The sequence below is a fragment of the Bacillus rossius genome, chromosome 6, assembly GCF_032445375.1.
Source record: "Bacillus rossius redtenbacheri isolate Brsri chromosome 6, Brsri_v3, whole genome shotgun sequence".
Taxonomy (NCBI): domain Eukaryota; kingdom Metazoa; phylum Arthropoda; class Insecta; order Phasmatodea; family Bacillidae; genus Bacillus; species Bacillus rossius.
In genome coordinates, this window is record NC_086334.1 from 23,367,028 (window position 1) to 23,391,132 (window position 24,105).

General features: G+C 36.4%; 1 protein-coding gene across 1 annotated transcript in view; it reads right to left on the reverse strand.

Moving 5' to 3' along the window:
- Positions 1–827: 827 nt before the first annotated feature.
- Positions 828–24,105, reverse strand: part of LOC134533405 (uncharacterized) — a 35,227-nt gene continuing 11,949 nt past the window's right edge. Inside the window, exons 2-4 of the mRNA XM_063370927.1 lie at positions 16,131–16,302; positions 12,555–12,669; positions 828–6,026 (exon numbers count right to left, since the gene is read on the reverse strand). Of these exons, the coding sequence (XP_063226997.1) occupies positions 5,854–6,026; positions 12,555–12,669; positions 16,131–16,302 (460 nt within the window). The 3' untranslated portion in view covers positions 828–5,853. The remainder of the gene's footprint in view (positions 6,027–12,554; positions 12,670–16,130; positions 16,303–24,105) is intronic.

Genomic DNA, 24,105 nt, shown 5'->3' on the forward strand with positions numbered 1-24,105 from the left:
TTTGTTTTTGGTTTCTTTTTCCTCTCCTCCTCCCTCCGCCCCTTCTTTTTTAAACAAAATTTTATTTAGAGGAGAATTGGTTCAAACCAGGTATGTATTTTGACTTTATGGAATTTTTTTGAAATTTACTCTTCTGATTAGTGACTATTGATTAAGAATCAAAGTTTATGGAATGACGAGACATTACTTAATTTTTCGTAAAATTAGCTTAATTTGTCAGTAATTCCTTGATTTTGTTAAGATTTATTCATACTTCACTTTTAAAATACACATATGATAACTCATGTGTTTGAATTAATAAGTAACAAGATTCATGCTCTATCGCACTATCGCACAAGATTTTATTTAGGTATAAGGGTAACTATTAATGTATCATACAATAATTTTGATTAAACACAATTTTTTAGTCTGATTTTGAATCTAATTTGTCTATACTTATGTATGAACCAATGTATGCATTTATTGATGTTTTTAGATGTTTATGTTCTTATGTAAAAACCACTTAACAAATTAACTCATTAGTGCATAAACCATGCTTAGTTCATATCTAAATAAACTTTTACTACATTGGTTAATGCATATTTAAATATTAATATTGTTAAATTATTTAAAAAACACTTCTCTTTAACCTGTATAAAGACTTCACATAATCAGAAATTTACCATTTACAGAACTTAAAATTCAAGACAAATAATGATTGTATAAAAACATTCGTAAGTAATATTAAAAAACATTAATTATGATCAGTATTTTTAACTCAAAACATGTAATAAAAGTTATTTCACTACTTTCTTGCAAAATGTTAGTGGGTCTAATCACATGAATTATTGAAAGCATGAACTATTTCTGACATTTTAAACTTTAAAAAAAATGGGCAGCTTACAAATTGTTTTTATCTATTACAAAACAGACATTGCGACATGCAAACAAAAAAAGAGTAAAAGGTTCTGGATATGAGAATATTTTGCAGTAAATGTTTTTGTAAAAGTACTGAGCTAAGTACAGTTTGTGTGGCACATGCAGAACTGGTGAATAAATAAAAAATAAACAGTTTAAGTTTTAAATATGTTATATCACTATTTCTCAAATCAAGCTGATACAAAAAGCATTTAGTTATTAAATTTTTAAAGGAAATGGGGTCAAATTTAACATTATTTCACAGTTTGTGAAATCTTCCTATTAATATATATATATATATATAAATAAATAAACAATTAAATTTGTAAAAATAGAATTACTGTATTTACCCAAATCAGCTGCACCTTCTAATAAGTCTCACACCCCTAATATTTATATTACAACCAAAAAATTTTAAAAACATAACTTACAGCCATTTTTCGATTTTATAGTAAATGTTTATTTTGGACTTGCGTAACTATCCTAAATTATAAATCTTTTTAAGGTTCTGTAGAAAATAAAAATACCGTTGTTGGTGTATACCAGTTATTTTTTCAGCACATTTTTTGCCATAGGAGTTCTATTAAAAGTATCAATATTTACATTAAAAATCTTAATGTAAATACAAAAGTATAAATATATTATATAACATGTTTACTGTGATGTGGAAAAAAAATTAATGTAAAATGGCTACCTAGTGCAGCTTGGACTCATGGACCAAAATCAATGTTATCACAAAGATTTGCATAATTAAATCAAAAAAATAGCGGAAGAAGACAAGGCAACATATTCTCACCGTTCGAATAATATCATTATTGCAATTCACCATCACTCAAAACAAATGTTTTGTTATTCCAGTCACATTCATGACTTTCTGCGACAAGGTACTGTCTTCCCGTAGCATGATTTCCCATTCCCTCATCATTTTTAATCATTTTAGACCAATTCAAGTTAACCTTTATGAAGGAATTTATCATATGATGTGGCTTTTACAATGCTCAAAACATTGGTATTGTGAAAAATATACATAAACTAGCTGCCCGACCCGGCTTCGCACGGCTATACTAAAGGAAAAAAATTAAGCCACATCTCCCATTTACAGTAATGGTAAATAAAAATAAATTCAGTGAAAATTTATTACAATGCTGTATAATGTACCGGAGAGAAAATGAATAGCACCGATGGTTTCCCGACTCGTACATGCAACGTACAACTGATGTACCCGTACTTCGCTACGGCAGTCTACAGGCAGATCACTCTTGCGCCGCTCATTATACATGCCCCTCCTTGTGGGTACGCCACTGCCGCGCGATGCCCATTGCCATGGAGACGCAGAAGGCATTAACAATGCAAAATCCTGTTCTCATGCAGACAAAGTACCCACTGTTGCCTGGGTTTAACCACCCATGGGATCTAATTTCCGGAAAATGTCATCCTGCGTAACATAAGAACATTACTGTGAAGTAAAATATATATACTTGAAAAAAAGGGCAATTTTTGATATTTAAAGTACCTGCAAATAGTCGTTGCCATAGAGACGAATGAAGCATCAACAAAGCAACAGCCGTTGCCATGGTGATTTCCTACCAAAAACTGGAAATTTTGATATATTACGCCCCCGAAACTTCCCTTGGGATCGGATTTCCGCAGAATCCGTTCTTAGTGAGCGTTTACATCACAAAATGAGTAACTATGCTAAATTTCAAGTCAATCGGGTGTATAGTTTTAGAGATCTCGTGATGAGTGAGTCAGTGAGTGGTATTTCGCCTTTATATATATATATATATATATACACACATCTATATATATAAAAATGAAACCCGTTTTCCTTGGCCACGGCATCACGCGTGAACGGCTGGACCGATTTCACTAATTTTTTTTTGTTGTGTTTGCTATGGTCAGGAGAAGGTTCTTATGAAAGAAAAAATTAAGAAAATTGTGCGGAAAATTATAAAATTTAAGAATAATGAATTCCTATTTCCCTTGGTCACGCCATCACGCGTAAATGACTGAACCGATTTCACTAATTCTTTTTTTGTTGTGTTTGTTATTGTCACGAGAAGGTTCTTATGAAAGAAAAAATTTAACGGAAAATTAGAAAATTTAAGAATACTGAACCATCATATATAAAATTATTTCCAAACTAACCCAACACTTTGTACAATATAAATATTTTTAAAGTAACCTTATGACATTCAGCTTTAAGCGTTCACAGTTTCCAGTGCGGCTTGCATTTGCAATGTCAATAAATAAATCGCAAGGGCAGTCGCTAAGTGTATGTGGCATCAACCTAGAAAATCCATGTTTTTCACATGGCCAATTATATGTCGCCTGTTCCCGTGTCGGAAAACCATCAACATTATTTATTTACGCGCCAGAACATAAAACAAAAAATATAGTTTATCAAAAAGCATTAGAGTAGAGAGAAGCAGTGAGGGGTACAGAGACTATTAGTTGATTTATAGAGCGCGCGTGGTATTGAGCTCATTGTTTACTTAAAAATGCCAAGTTGTTCATTAGCAATTTGTAAAAACATTAGTGGAATTATTGAATCCTATGGAATAAACACTATTTTGACAATATATATTTTGTTTTTTATTTAATTAAATTAGTAAGGTCCTTTTCAGTTATAGCATTGAATATATATAAGTTATATATATTCAATGGTTATAGTGATACCAGGGAATTATGGATTCATTTTTATATGGAGGATATTATAGATTCCAGTTCAAATTGAATAGGTACTCATACCTAAGATAGGTCAGCTATACAAAATAAAGTAGTGCATCATTGCTACGCTAAGGTGGTACCAAGTTTGCCGGGTCAGCTAGTATATATATATAGACAGACACACACACACACAAGTCCTTGTCAGAATTGTAACGGGAGAGGAAAATTAATGATGGTCTGAAAAATCAAAATTAATTAAAGATAATAAAAATAATTCTAGTAAAAGAAAAAAACACATTAAACACAGAGAGAGGAAAAAAAAACAATATTTTAGGTTTGCGATTTAAAGTGATAAAAGGATTTAAATACTAATTGAACTCTTATGAGGGTATTGATTGCTTCGTTGTTAATATCACATGGGTGTTTTTTACTTGTATGGGAAAATTAAGAATGATAAGGCATCTAGTGCGTGGTAACAATGTTAGTAGGCGATAGGAAATAAACTTCTAGCGCCTGTGGCATTGTCAACACGCACTTCGTACGTGTACTGCATGTGGTATCTAACCCCCTCCAATGCATTTGATTCTAAATTGGACTTTTAGTAAGGATCCCTAATGTTATTGATGATATAATATAGCCTATAGCCTTCCTCGATAAATGTACTATCCAACACAAAGAATTTTTCAAATCAGACCAGAGGTTCCTGAGATTAGTGCATTCAAACAAACAAACAAACTCTTCAGATTTATAATATTAGTATAGATTCAAATAAATACAATATTAAATAAAATTTTCTTAAAAACATTTGTTTAGATTCTGCTAAAAATATTTAATGGCAATGATTGGACAAATATTGGTAAATGTGTATTATTAACTAAAATAGTTTCCAGTACCTACTACAAATAATTATTATATAGTTACCACTTGTTAATTTATTGCGAAATGTGAATTACACTTAAAGATAACACACTGGGTTTGAAATTTAAGTTTTTTATTTCATATTTAAAAAATTCAGAATAATAGTGACATATGATCTATGTTTTAAGAACTGATAGTATGAATTCAATTTTATCAACATTGAGACCTAAAAATGTGTATTACTATAATATCCATTTCAAAAAATAATCCCATTTCCTTTTATGTCTTAGTACACACAAAATAAAGAAATATAATTAGTTCTTTGAAATTTAAATAGCGTACAATAAATTTAAATATCTTTAAAAGTGTGTCTGCACAAAAAAATAAACTTCAGATAAAATTTGAACAACCTTAAATAAATTAGGAAACCTTTTAAGGTTAAGGAAATTTTATTACAAATTTGTTTGGACTCTATATTAAATTAGTGTTTGGTAAGTATCACACTTTAAATAACAGTTCTAAACAGCTAGCTTGTTAAAAACAAGGAATACAATTATAAATAAGAAACTTACAACATAGTTAAAAAACATATAATTTATTAAAGTTGGCAGATCATTCCAATATATATAACTGAGCCTTTTTTCGTATTCACAATTAATGAAATGTAAGTTTATTTTCATGTAACACTTACCATCTTGGTGTACAATAGCCTTTAAAATTTATAGTATAGGTACAAACCTTTAAAAAGTAAAGCTTACAAATAAATTCCTAGAGCTTAATTTCACTATAATACAATGTGAGCAATTAAATACAATAAATAAAACCTAAAAATAGTGATTAATTATGGACATATAATTATTTTTCTTGTTTTTATTATACCCACAATTGGAAACAATGACATCAAAATAGATACTCCTATTCTGCTGGGAAGGTGGCACAATATTTTATAATAGCTATTTCCTTTCCTGCATCTATTGATCTAGTATTAAAAATACTATTAGTCAAATTGTATGCTCCCTATAAATTACATTAAAATTTTTTAGGGTTCCTACAAAATTTACTAATTAATGTTGCATGTTTATTTTACTTTCCGTATAGAATCTTAACCAAGCAGCAGGTAAAAAAGTTTAAAATACAGTATTTTGCAAGCATTGACATGGTGTGGAAGAAACATGAATTACGAATTTCATTTGAATTGATTCACCTTACATATGCCCTTGCTCTTAGAAAACTATCAGTTGCCTGTCAAGGTGGTGATTTAATTTTTGTAAGACAAACAATTTCCGTTTTACAAAGTTTATAAAGAAAAATCGCACAAAAAATGCTTCACAGCAGACTTAACGTTCTGGGATGACTGGTTGATCTTGGCTGCATGTACATCATTATTCGTGGCAAAAGAATAAGGAGATTGGTACGTCGACCGTGGATTCAGTTGAGAAAACACCTTTTAAAGTGCTTGTTGCAGAAGTTGGTGAGATCGTGTTGGTTGCATTCTTGGCATGCGGCTGCAAGCTGATAACAACACATGGAGTTGTGTTGGCAGCACTTGGGCCACTCTGCTGAATGCTGCTTGTCGCACGACCTGCAGACTTCGCAGTCACCTGCGGACACACACCCATTGGCAGTATGTTCAGTTGTATAAACTACCCCTTTAACATAAACTGTTATTTCTAGATTGAGAACAGAAAATAACTTAAACGAAATAACTTTAATAGGTGTAGGCCTTCTATAAAATGTCTGTGCACACAAACTATTTTAACAGCAGAGAAAATGTTTTGAGGGAAGATTTATATTTCATGCCATGTATAATAAATGTAAATTGGCTGACTTTAATCATGTACATTATTTTTTCTTCTCCATAAATAGTTTCATGTACAAGCCAAGTGGGTCATTTAAATCCCATTTGTGCATGTATTACTGCTCTGTGAGTATGGAAATTGTGACATTAACAACTTGGGACCCGACAGAATACTAAGCACTTCAAAGACAGGTTTTTCTATTGACTGTAATTATTGCTGTGTTTGAAAAAAAAAAAAAAAAAAAAAAAGAACAGGTCAAAAAAAGGTTATTGATAAGCATCAGTTCCTTAATGATTGCGAACCCATTTTCCTGAGAGCTTATTTTCAGTGCAAAAACAGTATTGTCCTTCCAATATTATATAATTGTGCAACACAGGCTATTTCATTTACAGCCTAGGCTTGGTGGTAGTGAAGTTGTAATCCCTGGCACCAAAAACCATTGATAACTTCTAAATTTCAATTGGCCACCTCCTTGGACCTCATAAATTATGTCATGCAAGAGTTAGACCTGGATGTGGGAACTTTGGCTCAACAGCACAAGTGTGTAAAGAATGCTGCGTGTGGCTAGCAAATCTTGTGGTTCGGAATCCCCTGGTTGATATTACCTTTTTCAGGCAACCTTTAGTTGTGCTGGACTATCGACCCTATGGTAGACATAAACCATGACAATTATGGTGACCGTAGCCCTAGGCTATACCTGTAAATTACTTTGGGCACTTTGGCATGTAATATAGGTAGTTGAAGGCAGATGGACTCTACTTTTGCAATCGACAGTGATGTAGCCAGGATTTTGTGTAGCCATTATATTTTATGAGTAAGTGTTCTTTGTAGTTGAAGTTTAAAATAAAATTGATTATCACTGGGAATAGTGTACTTTTAAAACTCCAGTGCTCACACATAGAAATTTAATTAATGATGTTACCTGAAAAAAGAAAATTGAGAATTTTATATTTCAGTTTTTATTTAATTATTTTTAATATTTGGTACTTAAGTCAATATTTGATGACTTTGTTAAAACATTAAATACATTAAAAAATCCATATAAGTTTGTATGAAAGACATGCTAACAGTAACATGTGTGCAAATCAGCATTAATTATTGATTGAGTGGGAACACAATTCATGTGGCTTTTGTGTATGAGGCATTTCAGGCTGTAATGGGGAGGAAATACATTATTGTAGCCCACTAAGGATTACAATAGTCCTTCCAAAATAATCTCTCTGTAATCTGATGCAATAAAGTTGCTGTATTTTTCTTATTGTCTTCACTTTTTTTTTAATCCTGCAAGGGAGGGGCCCAGACCCTACTGATCCCCTCCCCTCGTCAACATCCCTGCACTCAATCAAGATACTCGTATCACCGGAGACAGTGTCAGAGACACCTGCCAGGCATCCGAATATTTTGTTCTAAATTTTATTTTTGGTTTTCGCGTGGGGTAGTACAACAAGGTGACATTTTTTGGTACTTTTGATATGTAGATTATTAAAAAAATACTTCGACGCTTGGCAGGTATGTAACACACACAACACGCAGTTTGAAACAGCTGCCTAAAATCAGGGGCACTGAACATTAATTGAAGTACGCGCAAATAAAGGTATTTCGAAAGAAAAAAAAATGATATAATTAAGTAAAACAACTGAAGGCATGAACAATGCTGAACAATCCTTGTGTTTCATCAAACAAAAGAAGATAAAATGTGATTGCGCCTTGCGCTTAGAGGCGACACCGCGCTAGAAGCACTCATCATCCCCTCTCACTAAAGGCCCCCCATATACAATCACTAATCAGTCTAGCTCCCAGTTCGGACTGCTCAGTCCGAATTGACAGTTGGGACTTAACTGAGGCCCTGTGCACACATGATCAGTCCAGGTGCTCAGTTCGGAACAAAAACAGGCTGAACTGACAGTTGCTGTTGTTGTTCGTTTCATGGTAGAATATGGAATTACACTTTTAGTAAGAGAAGGGCAAACAGAATAGCAAAGATGTCTGCCATGACACTCGGCTGATGGACTGATGACCTGATTGTATGGACTGGCTGGACGCTGTTCTCACACACGGCTCTCGAGCCCACAGTCCGATCTGATGGGAAGACATCAGTTCCAACTGCTTAGTCCGCCGTGGTCACCGTGGTGACTTGGGGTATACGGTGGGAAAGCGGCTGTTCGGTGGCTCCGCAAGTTGGGATGGGGTCTCCTCAACCTCTCGACGTAGCTGTTCAGTTGTTAGAATCATTTCGCTATTGTAAATGGCGTATCTATTTCCCGGTTCTTGGAACCCATGCCTTGAGACCCGTGAAATTCGCGGGTTCATTTAGTTTTATGCTAAAATTCAAATAATTATACCTTAGTGCTGCTTCTGTCATTGGTTCACCGTTAATCTGGAGGACTGAGGGCCAATTAGAGACCCTCACTCATAGAAGTGTCGAATCACAGGCCACCCAGTCGAGACGACCCACAAGTCAGCAGCCAATGAACAGTTGGCATTTGCCCGAGTGTGTAGAGGATATTGGAGTCTATCCTGGAGGTCATTGAACCCGCGAATTTGTCGGGTCTCTGCGACATGCCCTATCAGGTTCTCCGAAGTAGGACATGTAAAAGATCCATCTCTCCTCTTCTCAGTTACACCTTCACGGTTCGGGCACTGAGGAGTACTGATGCTGTAGGTTTGAAGACCTAAACCCACAGTCCTTGCTCACGCACGGCAGCTCCAGCACGGACACGCCCCTCGCGTCTGGCTCCGCCCCTGGCCGCGGCGGACAGAAGCCTTGTCGCTGCTGGTCCCGAGGACGCCCGGTGGGCGTGGCCCCCCAGGGGGGTTTGGGGAGGGGAGAGGGGCGACACCGTCGGGCGGCTCGGACAAGCGTCAGGAATGTAGCGGCGCCACCGGTTCCTGTTCTGTCACCGGCGCGCTCTTACGTCAGCGCTCCATCTATCAGCGTCGCCAGACGACCTGCTTCAGGCGCTGTACGCGAACATTACGATTCCCAAACAGTTACCCCAAGTTTCAAGCAAAATATTTCCTTGCCATTTCACCCCTCTAATATTCTTGCTTATATTCACCCACCTGTTTCCTACCATATATAATGATACAATACGCCAGACTTATATTAACAGCCCTAGATATATTTAATTTCTCTTTTTTTTTTTTGTAAAAATTCAGTCTAGAAGAATTATATTGGAACAGTAATGTTTGAATAATTTTTTTTTAAATTTTAAAAGTCCAATATTAATTATAAATATAAATTTCTTTTTTACTTAATTAATGCTAAGGTTTCATGGATTGCTTCCGACAAATATAGAAATTTTATATTCACTAGGCCGGTTGTCTTTATTTTTTGATGATGAAAAATAAAACGATTTATTAAAACTTTTTTATGTAAATAACGAAACATTTTAAAATAATTTATGACACATTTAATAGTTTTTTTATTCTAATTGTTTAGCTCATGATCGTTTATCAACTGTTGTATTTTATTTTTAATGTAGTTATTTTTATTTAATGTTTTTTATTGGATATCAGAAAATTTTCTTAAAAATGTATTTAAAGGGATCTTATGACAATTTCGTAGGTTAATACTTTTGAACAGTCAAACAACCACGTTCTAATCGCAATTTAATCTTGCAGTACACGTAGTTTCTGTGTCACTTATTCTTAAAACTATTTCACGACTTTCCTGACTATTTAGACTATGCTAGGAACGTTCAAAACCTGGTCACGTGCCACTTTGATTCTCGGGACGGAGGCGCCGCTGTTCGTAGTGTTAGAACGTACGTGCTCTAGCGACCGTACGAACCAGTCCAGTTTCAGCAAGACAGGCGAGGTACCTGAGAGGTAGGCAGCTGGCAGCTGCTGTGCGCATCGCGGACTGCCGACCTGCCAGGCGCGAAGGACCGTCTGGCAACAACGCCTAGCATCGCAACGGAACGCGTCCGGAAATCAGTATCCCGTCCAAAATTACTACCTCATTACACAATTTATCGCGTCTAATAACTTAAAATTATTTTAAACTTAATAATTTAAAGTTTTAAAATTGTTTTAGGTACATATTTATTATTAATTATAGAAAAACTATAGATGGCATTTGGAAACCGTCTTTTAGATACCATAAACAGTTTTTTTAAGTACGCTTCTGAGTAGTTTTAAATGTAAGTGCCGTCGATAAGGTTCGACACGAGGGAAATAATTCATATATATATATATATTTCTTGGGAAACAACAGAGGCCTATTTGTTGGCAAATAATGTTATGTAAAATGTTCACTTAATTAGTGTCGCTCTAGTTGTTTACAAGACAATACGTCTTTTGACGTAATTAAAAGTTCACGCTCAGCAGCGTTCCGAGCCTAGAGCGACACTAATTAAGTGAACATTTTACCTAACATTATTTGCCAACAAATAGGCCTCTGTTGTTTGCCAAGAAAATATTACCACGGTGATAATTTTTAGTAGCGTTTATTTTCATCAATAAAATATTGTGAATTCAAAAAACTGTACACGACTTGACTCATTAAGAAGAGTTGGTGTAGTGGGGAAGGGAAATATATATACCTATACGGAGAGCATCGCACAGCAATAAGTTAGTATGCCTTCAGGAACTAACTTTATATGCGTAAGTATATTTAAACCAATACAGCTCTCTCTCTTATGTTATACAAAATATTTTTGCCAGTCACTCTAAACATAAAATGCTATACATAATTTTTTTTACTTGTAACATCTTTATTACAACAAATCGTACTCAATATGTCTGAAAGATGATTTGGTACTAACTTTGCTATTGTTTTAATACCTTACATTGTCCGCACGTGAAGTTTATAGATGCAGCACTGGATACTTAACAAAGCGGACCACGAGTCCAAGTGCCTAACTCCCCGCGTGGTAGACTCTCCTTTCCACTCTGTCCACCTCTTCGTACAGACCATCTTCTCTCTCTCTCTCTCCTGTAGGCATATTTGTAACCCGTATGACTGTGCCCATAGTTTTCCTTGTGTCTATGCAGGTCTTCACCTGGGCGCAATTTATTTAGTAGTTATAGCCTGGACGTAGTAGCGTAGCCAGGATTTGTGTATGGTAGGGGGTTAAGAAGCGGGCTCCCCCGGAAAAATTTGGATTTTAAGGTGTAAAATAGTGCTATTTGAGCAGTTTTCGGTACTTAACTTTAAATATTGTAATGGTAAAAATATTATAATTTTTTAATAAAAAAATTGTTTGAAGATAAAGTAAGAAATTAAATAAAGATATTTTAATCAATCCAAGTGCCATGTCCACGTCCACTCAAAATCATAAATCATGCTCGAAGCTCGACAATACAAAAAAAAAAAAAAAGGAATAAAAATGGTTGGGTTTCGGCAGAACTGGCCTATTCCTGGAAACAATTAGCTTTAGCTTGAAGAGTTACCCAGTCACCACCTGCTTATAATTACCGCGCTGGTTAAATACAATAGGTGTAAGATATTTGAAAACTTGGGATCCGTCACGGCGTCACAACCTTATAGCTCCTGCTCGTGACAGGGTAGGGGAAGGGAAGGAGAATCGGTAGGGCTCGCTTACTCTTCCCCTCCAATGCAGTGGCCGGTGATAGCAGTAAAGGTGGGTTTACGATTGAAAATTAAGAATTAAGACTTAAGACTTAGTCGTGTACTTACCATATGGCTCTATGTAAACTAGTGGAATGGTTTATGATTGTTGTGTGTGGATTTTGACGGGTCGTGTGCGAACCATATGATGACTTAGGTAAGACTTAACAGAAATGGTTATATTTTATATTTTTCGTTAAGACTTAAGGGAAGCGACCAATCACAACAAACCGGAACCTTTCAACCGGAAGTTTATGTCTTATTATTGGACCAAGCGAGGCAGTATTTTGGGTCAGAATTCGTATATTTGTCATTTGTAATCATCATCCATTTCGAAAAATAGTAAAATAGATATCCCATTTGTCAATAACCTATTTCAAACCTGCTTCTTCGTTTAGAACAATGGCCGACCATGTGTTTTGTGCTGTGATTGGTTAGAATTAACGACTTCTATGTCAATCGTAGACTGGAAAATGTAGTTTTGACTTAATCGTGTGCTCGATGTTAAGTTATAATTCTTAAGGAAATCAATCGTAAACCCAGCTTAAGACACCCAGGCTTTTAGCTAACCTGCTTTCAGATAAAAAAAAAAATGGTGGCTAAGGGAAGGGGGGTTAGAACCCTTACCCCCCCCCCCCCCCCCTCCAATGGTTACGCCCGTGCCTGGACGCAAGAGTGTGGGGAGTTGGTCACGGCACGACTGGGCGCACAGACTCCGGCACTCGGCTGTCGCAAGGTGGGTGAAGCGGGCCTACCTGACGGGCAGTCGGCCAGCCTCCTGGCCTCGGCCCGCCGGCACGCCAGGCCGTCCTCCCCCGGCGGACACGACGTCACCGCCTGCTCCGCCTCGTCCTCGAACACCGGGTGCGTCTGCAACGAGTCGGTCGTCAGCAACCTACAGTCCGCTAGTGCCTACCCGGTCTAACTTGGCATCGTCCAAGGCAGGGCCGGTGCAAGGTAAATTGGCGCCCTAGGCGGAAAACCCTTAATGCCACCCCCCCCCCCCCCGGACACCCCAAAAAAATTTTTTCTTTGCCTCAAAATACATCACGTTAGCCTAAGATTTTGTCAACAATCAAATGTAAGCAGGCTTGTGTTGTTTTTTTTTACTTTTTTTTACTTATTACAAATCATAAACAGGTCACCGTGGACTTTAAATAATTACTTATATCAATATAAACATTCCAAACTGTTACAAAAATCCATTTTCATCTATTTTCAATAATCGTTAAACAATTTATATCAGCTGTTATGTGTCGTGCTGCGCCGCCCCCAGCTACTTGGCGCCCTAGGCGGTTGCCTAGTTCGCCTATATGGACGCGCCGGCCCTGGTACAAGGTTGTCCGAATGATCACCAAAAATAAATTTGAATTCGGCGTTCACGCGTGCACACCTTGGTTTACCCAACGCTGACTGGATAATGTTAGGTGCTGCACCAATTTTTGAAGCACGCGGCACAAAACGCGCGGTGACAAGATGGCGGCCGAACAGAGTGCACGCGCGGCGTTCTGTGAGCGTTTTCATAAAACGTTTCAATAGTTTTTGTCTGTGAATGGATCGAATTGCTTTCACTTTAAAAAACGAACAGTATTTGTAATTAACGTTAACGAACATGGAACTATCGAGAAAACATTCTCAAGGAACCAGTTCTTTGCTTGTCAGGATAAAATGATTAATATTGAAAATGTATCGCCCGAAAAAAAAAAAAAAAAGAAGAAGCTTACGACAACTTGCAAATGAACAATCGCTTTCAGAAGGTCAAGGCTATACAAGCTGTAATTATATTTAAAAAATATATATATATATGCTACAAAGAAGTGTAAATGCAAGGCTGCGGGAAAATCTTGAAATTCGAAGTTTCACGGCAGTTTGTCTTACTCAAATAAATAACTTTTTTGTTGTTATTAATAACAGCATAAATACTGTTTTGTGAAAGTGCCATTTTGTGAACTATTGTCATGATTATAATTTTAATTACATTACATTACGAATTATCTCATTCAAAATACTTTAAATAGTAATGTTTAGTTATCAATGTTTCGTAAATTCATTAAATATAACTAAAGTTATCAATCTTTTTTTTTTTTAAACATTACCCAGTCAGCTTTGGGTAGACCTAGGGTACACGGGTAAATGCCGAATTCAAAATTATTTTATTGATTATCCGGAGATTACCCAACGAACATGTATAATGCTACGTTAACCTGGGTAAACCTAAGTTTACTTCTTCTTCTAGCATTACCCTTAACAGACATATCAACTTTTCAGCAAGCAATGAACTTCAAGTAAGCAGGGTCATTAACTAAGAACAGGGGCGTGAACAAAAAAAAAAATCAAATGAAAATCCGCGAACTCATATTTTTATACTTCCTGATATTTTTCTTAATCATTATATGAAACAGAATTGCAATATTTCAAATAGTTTACCGGTAATTTACCACTTCGGGGGAACAGTCGGTCAATTTAGCTAGATATAAAAATTTGTCAGGAAGTAAAAAAAAATGGATTTGCGGATTTTTTTTCCTTTGTGGATACAGCTCTCTCCAAGATAATTATCTCCAAGAATTCGTAGTTCCCAGATAACCGAATATTCGTTGAAATTACGCCGAATTAGAACTTATGGGTTCCGTGTTCCACTGTTCTCAGAGTAAGCAGGCTAGAGGCACAAAGAACAAGGTTTTTGCGTTCTTTTAAGATTTTATTTGTACTCCAAGATATTTTGTGAGTACATGTTACAGGTAGGTCTAAGTTAACTAAATATCCATAAATTTTATCAAATTTATATTCGTATCTATATTATTTGTATCTTGGTGTTTTTCGTAAATTCTTTGATAATTATTTTTAAAAAAATTAGATTTAGCTACTTGGTTCTCTTTCTAAAACACTCGTTTACAATTTTGGACGGATAGCATACGGCTCACAGGGATGAAAGCCACAACCACAGCCCGAACAGTTCCGAAGTTTACCGAAGTAAAAGCTTAACCTTACTTCGGGTAGTAAATAATAGTTCTTTATTTTTTCCAGGTTAGTTTTACGTAACTAAAATGTAAAGTTGTTTAGGGTATGGTAGCATTATTTAAAATATTCTATGTCCAATAAATAAATAAATGTTTGCAATTTTTTTTTCACGAATGATCAGCAAACTTTGCAGAACTTCGGAACTGTTCGGATGCTTCCTCTGTTGGAGAGCTAAAAGAAAAATAACGTTTTTAAAATCCTTGTTCTGTTTGGCAGCGGCACAATATACAAGGATTAAATAACGTTACATAATATATATTTTTTACACTATTTATTCGCTGTTTTAGTATAGCCCGTCCCAGGAGTCTTGGGAGCTTTCAGCGTATGAAGAACGAATTATTAGTATTTTTTATTACACGCGATATAATAATTTAGAAAAGTAGGAATGCGGGTGTTATCTCAAATTTAAAAAAAAAAAACTGAGGTGTAGATAAACACAAGAGAATTCCGTAGCATCACTACTGCTTCATTTCTATCTCTCCCCTGCCGCCTCCCCTTTCAGCCGTTTCAACTAGCGTATAGCATGCTACGCACCGTACCTATCCCCCCTCTCTTTTACGTCTTCTCATTCGACCGCTAATGAATGCGCATTCTCCTCCTTTAACGGTTCCCCCACCATGCACCAAACTATCCCCCTCATGCGATCGGAATTTTCGAAACGCTTGAAAATTGTAGCCCCCCTCAGCAAAGAAGTTTCATTTCAACAAAACTTTATTTAATAATGGGTCATCCTTTTCGAATCTGTTTTTTCCCACTCGTAACACTTTTTTCTCAGCTTTTTTTTTCTTTTCAAAATGACTTCTACTCCACTCTCATTGGTTGTTGCGCTATGCGTCCGTATCAGAACTAAAATAATTATGTTCATTGCCCTTGTATGCGCGCGACCTATCTAGCGCGCACATGACCGTCCTATGCGCCATTGTATGTCAATAGGTTGGTAAACATTGCGGTCGAATCTCGTGCGCATGATCTACAGTTTGTTACTGTTTTTTTTTTTTTTTTTTTTTTTTAACAGTGCGCCCAGCGCTGCATGCCCTCGTGCAGTTCATCTTGGTTTTTTTTTGTTTGGGTGGCCTTCAGCGGATGCGCAAGCAGCCATAGTGTAATGTGTCCTTATTCGAACCGTTATCATATCTTATCAATCAAATCCCAGTATGTAAATTGGGTCATTGTATCGTAGTGCTATCATCATTGGTAATCAATTATCATCATGTAAATTTTACACCCATGCCTTACCCGGGACTCGAACCCAGGACCCCTCGCACCGTAAGCCGGTGTGCATCCGACTACGCTACGGAGGTCGGCTAGTTTACCTTGTTGAAAGCTCCCGGCCGGGAGAGCGTCAGCACGAACTTGGCCAGCGAGGAAGACTCAGCAGGAGCGCTGTCCAAGTGTCCCTCCTCCTTGGCGCGCGACACCAGCGCCATCGCCAGTAGCAGCCAGCAGCGGGCAGTGCACAGGGCGGCCATCACACACACGTGGAGACTGCAAGCACGATACAGTGCTACAACTAAGTCAGTCATGGGGACTGTCGACACAAGTGAAAACTTAAAATTTTTTTTTTAATGTGTAATATGAAATCATTTCTACGTCAATGTACGCAAGAAAATGATTTTGGTATTATATCACTAGCATGTCGGTGACGCGAACCCATAAGTTTTGCCCGTACCAATAATAACTTTAAAACTAGAAGAAATGAAGTTTTTTCATTGAAAAAATAAAAAATTATTAACTTAAATCTAAAAATAATCAACATTATCTTTAATAAATCAATAACCTGACATTTGAAGAAATTCATATCGTAAATAAATGAACAAAGGAAAAAAAAAACTAAACTTAACTACCTACAAAAAAATATCCAATACTCGCAATATTTACCACACAATAACGTTAAAATTTCCTTGGAAAATAAAGATAAAATAAAAACATGTATCTTTAAAAATATAATAAATTAAGTTTTATTCTTGAAATATAAAATAAAAAAATAACACGCCACGACACCATGTCGATGACGTCTTACATGAATTTACTACCTATCCAAACTTTCCTATAGAAGTTTTCACTTAAAAAGAAGAAGAAAAAAAGAGCGAGTCTTTCAGCACTCGCCACAGATGTGTATCATCTGACCTCGGTAACGAACAAATTCGTGTGTTCTCATGTTGCAAATACACACATAATACGAAACACAGGTACGTAATTTAACGTAGAATTATTAAAAATAATACCGAGCGTGATAAACATACGAAAAGTTGTGTTTTCAATTATATTTCCTGACGCGAATCACACGTAGTTTCCGCACCCGCCGCTAAAATTCGCTGCCGGAGCAGCTACATCGAATATTGAATCATTTGATTAGCATACCGAATTTTAAACTTTATGCTTAAACGGTTCCGATAAAATTGAAAAAGACTTCAGAAAAAGAAACTAAACTATACATTTTTCCTTTGGTTTTGTGGATTTTTGTTCACGCTATCCGCCACAACTGACAACACAGTGGTTACAAATTTCAGTTTCATGCGACATACATTTCATTACGAAACTTCTCCTACCAAATACCGTATCCCGAAAGCTAAGATGTTACACATTAAAAAATGAGATTTGAAAACTGCTCGAGATATCCGAATGGTCCGTGTTCACAGGGAAAAAAAAAAATTTTGAGAATGCGTTGTGGGCGGTTGAGCAGTTCTGTTTCTTTATTTCGTTTTTAAAATGCATTTTTAGAAGAGTGGAAATGGCTACAACGCGTGTTTTCAGAATAATTTTTAGGCCTAGAACACACGGTAACGATTTTTGAAAGCACTCAAAAGACTTACATTACACCTTTATTTTCATTTAATATAAATTTAACATAATGTCATAGTTGTCCTATGCACACGCTGAAAGGTGATACCTCGCTAGAAGCACCAGCATCCCGCCTCACTGACACACATACACCCCTCGCTAGAAGGGCCATTCATTCATTAATTCTTCCCCACGTGGCAGCAATAGTCGTGACGTAATCGTGATCCAGTATCCGTTCATGGCGCCGGTAATGAACGATCGGTGAAAGCGGCATTGACCTCGTCCCACAATGCCGGGCAGTTCTGTGGCCGAGGCGCGAGGCTGGAGGCGCGGCGCTTCCTGTTCCGCTGTCGGCCCCAGCGCCCCACGCCAACACGTCAGCAGTGGCGGGCACAGCAATTTATTTCGGGAATAAATTTTTGTATACAAAAAAAATTAAAACAAGATGTTTTGGACTGTGATTCCAATTTTTGTAACAGCTTACCTTGCATCTCCCAAAATAACATACTGCCTTCACCGAACCTCGCATAATTTTTTCATAACTACAAAGTGTATAGGTAAAGTAAGGTAATTTCGTGACACAGGTAATTTCGTGACATTTTTTATGACGTTTGTAACGAAAATACCAGCGGTTTTTTGGAGCTGCATTTTGGTCTGGTAGTTTCAGCGTTCTCCATTAGATAATGTGGTATGTATCGTTCGTGTCTTGGAATGCGTCAACGTCACAAAACAAAAGTTTTCGTAAAAGTGAGCAAAGTGTCGTTAAATTTGAGTACTCTTTTGCAGGTTTAACTTCGAATATTCATAAAAGGATCCATGTACATGGTATGTTAGCATTTAATACACAGTTTTGTAGAGAATCTAAACCTCTTACAGTGTGAATAATTTTATGATTTTCCACGTCTGTATACAGTTGTTATTGCTTATGTTGTTCATGGCGTTTCTTAGCATTTTTGTCCTTGTTAAAGATACATTTTCAAAGCCTTTAATATGAATTGATCTTGTAAGTTTTCTAAGCTTGTTAGAACAAAATTATTATGAGAGTTTGTGTTGTAAATTAAGTTTACAATAACTTAGTTTCACTTAGAAAGCTAATTATAGTGTGTCACGAAATTACCTATATCACGAAATTACTTATTGGCTACCACAAAAATATATTGGCTCTTATTTTATTTTTCAGTTGAATGATGAATAAAACAAGAAGTAAATACAGAAAATATGACTCAAGACAGTTAATTGCAGCTGCTGAATTCGTTAAACAACAAAATTGTTCACTTTATAAAGCCTCCAAGGAAATGGGTGTGCCATGGAGTACACTAAGAGACTGTCTAAAAAATAGCACCTGTGAAAACAGAAATGAACCTCTGCCAAAACTAGGAAGACCATTCGCTCTCACTTCAAACCTATAAATTAGTCTGTATAATTACATCATAGAGATGCAAGAGTTAGGATTTGGTTTAACTGTTTCTACAGTAAGGAAATTAGCACATGAACTCGCAAAAAATGCCGGCCGTGAAAATTTATTAAATTCCGACAGTGAAAGTGCAAGCAAATGGTGGTGGACATATTTCAAGAGTAGGTACAATCACTCATTAAGATCTCCAGAAAAACCTTGCAGCATACAGGGCTTCTATGGCAAATGAAGAAATCATTGGGGATTTTTATATTAAATTAGAGGAATTACTGGACAGATTGGATATCAAAGAAGCACCTGATAGGCTATGGAACTGTGACGAAACAGGTCTTTCGTATGTCGTGAAAGCAAACAAAGTTGTAACAGCAGTGGGAAAGCGATATGTTTATAAGAGAGTTTATGCAGACAGGGGAGAATAACATACACTTTTGGGATGTGCGTGCACAAATGGGACATGTATTCCGCCTATGATTATTTTCAAAGGTGTCAGGTGGAACGATAACCTAAAGAGAGATTGTTTGCCTAATGCAATAGGGAAGTTGTCTCCAAAAGGGTGGATTAACAGTGATCTGTACTTTGAATGGTTCCAGTTCTTTGTAGCCTCCATTCCTCCTGCTCGACCAGCCATCCTCTTCATGGATTCACACGCATCGCATATTAACCCTGAAGTTATTTCGTTTGCGAAAGAAAATCATATTTTCTTATTTACTTTCCCAGCCCATACAACTCATTTGTTGCAACCGTTAGTTGTAGGAGTTTACAAATCCCTAAAATCACATTGGGGTCAACATTTAACTCCTACATGAAGGGAAATCCAACGGAAAAACCAAATAGAACAAATTTTCATACTATTATGAATACTGCCTTTATTGAGAGCTTCTGCACTAAGAACATTACAAATTCTTTCAAGAAAACGGGAATTCATCCATTCAACAAGTGTGCTATTCCTAAGGAAGCTTTTGAACCCTCCAAACTAACAAACAAGCCTCTACCTCAAGAACAGCCGGAAAAGGATCAGATATTGGTAGCTGACAAGATCTTGGTCCTGCAATCAATGTCAAGAGACACCCTCATTAACAAAGGAAAGAGAAAGCGAGACTCAAGTGCAAGATGCCTTACTCCAGTAGGAGAAATTACCACCTTGGGGTCAATAAAATACGCATCATTGAGACCTGCCACTTCAACTTTAAATGCTGCCCTACCAACATCGAATCCTGTAATGTCATCATCGAAGGATATCTTATCAACATCCAAGGCTACCCCATCAACATCCAAGGCTACCCCATCAACATCCAAGGCTGTCCCATCAACTACTAAGGCTACCCCATCAACTTCCAAGATTGTCCCATCAATTTCCAAGGCTACCCCATCAACTTCCAAGACTGTCCCATCAACTTCCAAGACTGTCCCATCAACTACTAAGGCTACCCCATCAACTTCCAAGGCTGTCCCATCAACTACTAAGGTTACCCCATCAACTTCCAAGGCTGTCCCATCAACTTCCAAGATTGTCCCATCAACTTCCAAGGCTGTCCCATCAACTACTAAGGCTACCCCATCAACTTCCAAGGCTGTCCCATCAACTTCCAAGGCTGTCCCATCAACTTCCAAGATTGTCCCATCAACTTCCAAGGCTGTCCCATCAACTTCCAAGGCTGTCCCATCAACTTCCAAGGCTGTCCCATCAACTTCAAAAGCTTCGACACCAACATTAGAACCGTTCATATCTGGTCCAGAACTTCGCGAATGCAAGACAAAATCAAAGGAAGTCCAAATTCTTTATGAAGATTGGATCTGTGGTATGTGCGGGAACAGTTATTTCAGAGACGTTCAAATAAGAAATGGCGCTTAATGGGTGCAATGCTGTTATTGCTTGATGCCTTATCATGAAGAGTGCCAACCTGCTGATTCTGAGGAACTAGTTTTCATGTGTGATAATTGTGCTAATGCTGAAAGTGAGTTGAGCGAGGTAAGCATCTAAAAAAAAACTAGACTAAACCTAATTTTTCGAAGGTTATTTGAACATTTTTTTGAAGAAATGAAGAAAACAGCAATTAGAATGCATGTTACAAGTTAAAATTATATTATTTGTTATTATAGTTGGTATTTGTTTGAAAATATTTGTATCGTTATTGTATCACGAAATTGCCTAACCCCTATCACGAAATTAGATACCCATATCACGAAATTACCTGTCAAACCATTTAAAATTTGAAATTAAATTTTGTGTTGAAAATATGTATATAATTGCAAGTTTATTACTTATAATGTTAGTATTACACAGAAGTTAAACAATTTTGGCCAAATACGACAGTAATGGTTGAATAAAACAATATTTATTAGCGAAAAATTAATTTTATCACGAAATTACCTTACTTTACCCTATATCTAATCTCTCTCTCCCCCCCCCCCCCCCCCCCGCCCCACACTTCTCAGCGACCGCATAAATCCTCTTTGCTCTTTGCACTTTGCTCGTCTGGTAGTGCCGCGTTTGTCCTAAAATAAATCTAATCGATTAGCGTATAGTGTTATTTCCAGACCCATGAATAGAAGACCCCAAATTCCAAAAAAAAATATTTAGGGCTCTTATTTGGTTATGTGGTGTGACCAGGACACTCCATGGCCGTGATCGCATGGTGCGGGTATTGAATGCGAATTCCCCCCCCCCCCCCTTTTTTTTTTCTTTTACATCTATCTCACTCTCTCACCACATTTTACTTTCCTCTAAAACCCTGTCACACTGTCAAAAAATTGTCTCTAAATATTTTGACACTGGAGTTGGATGGGTAATACTTATACTTGACCAATTTTCTCCATGAAATAAATTTGGACATAACCTCAAAATATATTCTTAATCATGTCACACTGTCAGAGTTTATTTGTGGTGAACTATCTCAAACTTTTAAATTTTATTCTTTTTTGAAATCAAATAACGCATCACAGTGCTGGATAGAATTTTATTAACTTTTTACGCTATTTGTGCATTATTAAAATTTTTAAACAATAACTTTCAACAATATGCGTTACATAATACAAAATAAATGAACAGTGATTTTTCCTTTTTGTTTTTACACCTAAAATTGTTTCGCCCACGATATTCATATTATAATTATTTATTTCACTTTTATAACCTCTGTAATGTGTTCTTCAACATTTTAAAGATCCGTTTGACCGAAACGGATGTCATTTCCGTCTTCGATATGCACGATTTTGATTGGCTGGTTGCATCCAGCATATTTTAGAACCTGACCTATATGCAAAACAATTTGATGGAAACCAAAGTGATCCAACTTGTCATTAAACATGACTGCGCTAGTGACGTTTTCGGTGACGTCAAAACTCTCCACCTTTAGTTGACGCCACATAATGGAAAGTGTTGGAAGCTAAAATCTGACAGTGTGACCAGGCCTTAAGGCACGTGATTCAAGTGTACTTTGCCTTGTGTTGGAAGGGTACGGAATGGAACGAGAGAAGAACGCCTCGCAGCGTCAACACAGCCCTTCGTGGCCACGCGACCACCCGACTTCGCGATGGGGCGCGGAAGACTTCCATAGTGGATAAACACCATAATTAATTCTGGCCTCTCCGAAAACTCCCACAACGCTACGAAATTCTACCATATTTTCTTATACACTCCATTAAATGAGTACAGCAGCATTGCTTTCTAAGTAGTGTATAGAACACTCTGTAGGTAGCGCTGTCAACACTCTAGCTGTTTCTCAGGTTAACTTTAAAGCCTGCAGGTAACGCTTCTGACTGTCATAGTTTCAATCACACATCAACGGATAGATCACGCACTAGTAAAGTAGAAACAAATGTTTCCAAAAATGCGTTATAGGGAGCAGCACTATATTCTTACAACGACGAATTGTAAAAAAAAAAATTCGTAGTTTTCGATTATGGCAATTTTCCTCCTGTTTTGACCGAGCGACTGAAAAGCACCATAATGAAAAACTACCATAACTTAAAAAGGACAAGGGGGATTCTGCCAAAATTTCTTATACATTCTACGGAATGAGGAAAACGGCCTTACTCGGATAATCGTCATGTAACTAACTTTATAGAATTTACATATTTCCACAATGGAATAATTAAAACAATTGTAGATCATTATTTAATGAGTGCAAATCCAACGCGAATATTCCATGTTTTCATTATTAGTGAGATATAACATTAAAAAAAAACTCAGAAATATAGTTTTGTGTAATGTAGAAGGCACAGGTCAAGCAGCACAGGCGCTCCAGGGGAGACATAGGGCCGCTTGCAGAGTCAGGTGACTCAAGTCCGAGCTAAAACTGGGCAGGTTAATCAAATGAAAGAATACTCCACTTCGTCTCAAGTCACGACTGTGCAAGCCGGCCATAAGCTCGTATATCGGTGGGCTTTAGAAATAAAAAAAAAATATTACTATAGGCTAAATAGTATTTTAATCTGCTCCATTAAAACTGTCAGATCAAATTTAAATTCAGTTGTTTGTGCCTTACGACACTTATAAACGAATTATGACACATACATTAAAAAAAGTTACCATATAAGCACATAGAATAACAACCAATAATACATTAACACAAAATAACTTTACGACAAAACACGATACAACACAACACACAGATAGATAAAGATTGATAAAGTTCATGTTAACTAATTATTTATAATTGGATACTTTGGTTTTCACAAAAATCTTAAACAGAAACTAAAATGGTGTATACAAAATAAATATGTAGATTATAAAAGTTTTAAATAACTTGTTGCGTAATTTTTTTACCAATTAATGTTTCTAGATTATTCACAAAGAGTTTAATTTTTTTACACATTTTATAGTTACTAAAAGTGTCACTAATTCTATAATTGCAAGTTGGAATTATTAATCCAAACCTAGACATTATGTCTGAAGTATCAAAAATGGTAATAAAATGTATACAATAAAAAGTGCTTCACTGATTGAACGTCTAATAAATAGAAAATTCAAACACTTTATATAATAATGTAGCATATTCCAAATAATTTTAATGCCTGAAAATGTCAATTTTATTCTAATAAAAATCATTTGGTGCAGAGAAAGTTATAAATGTAGCCTAATAAGATCTTCATGT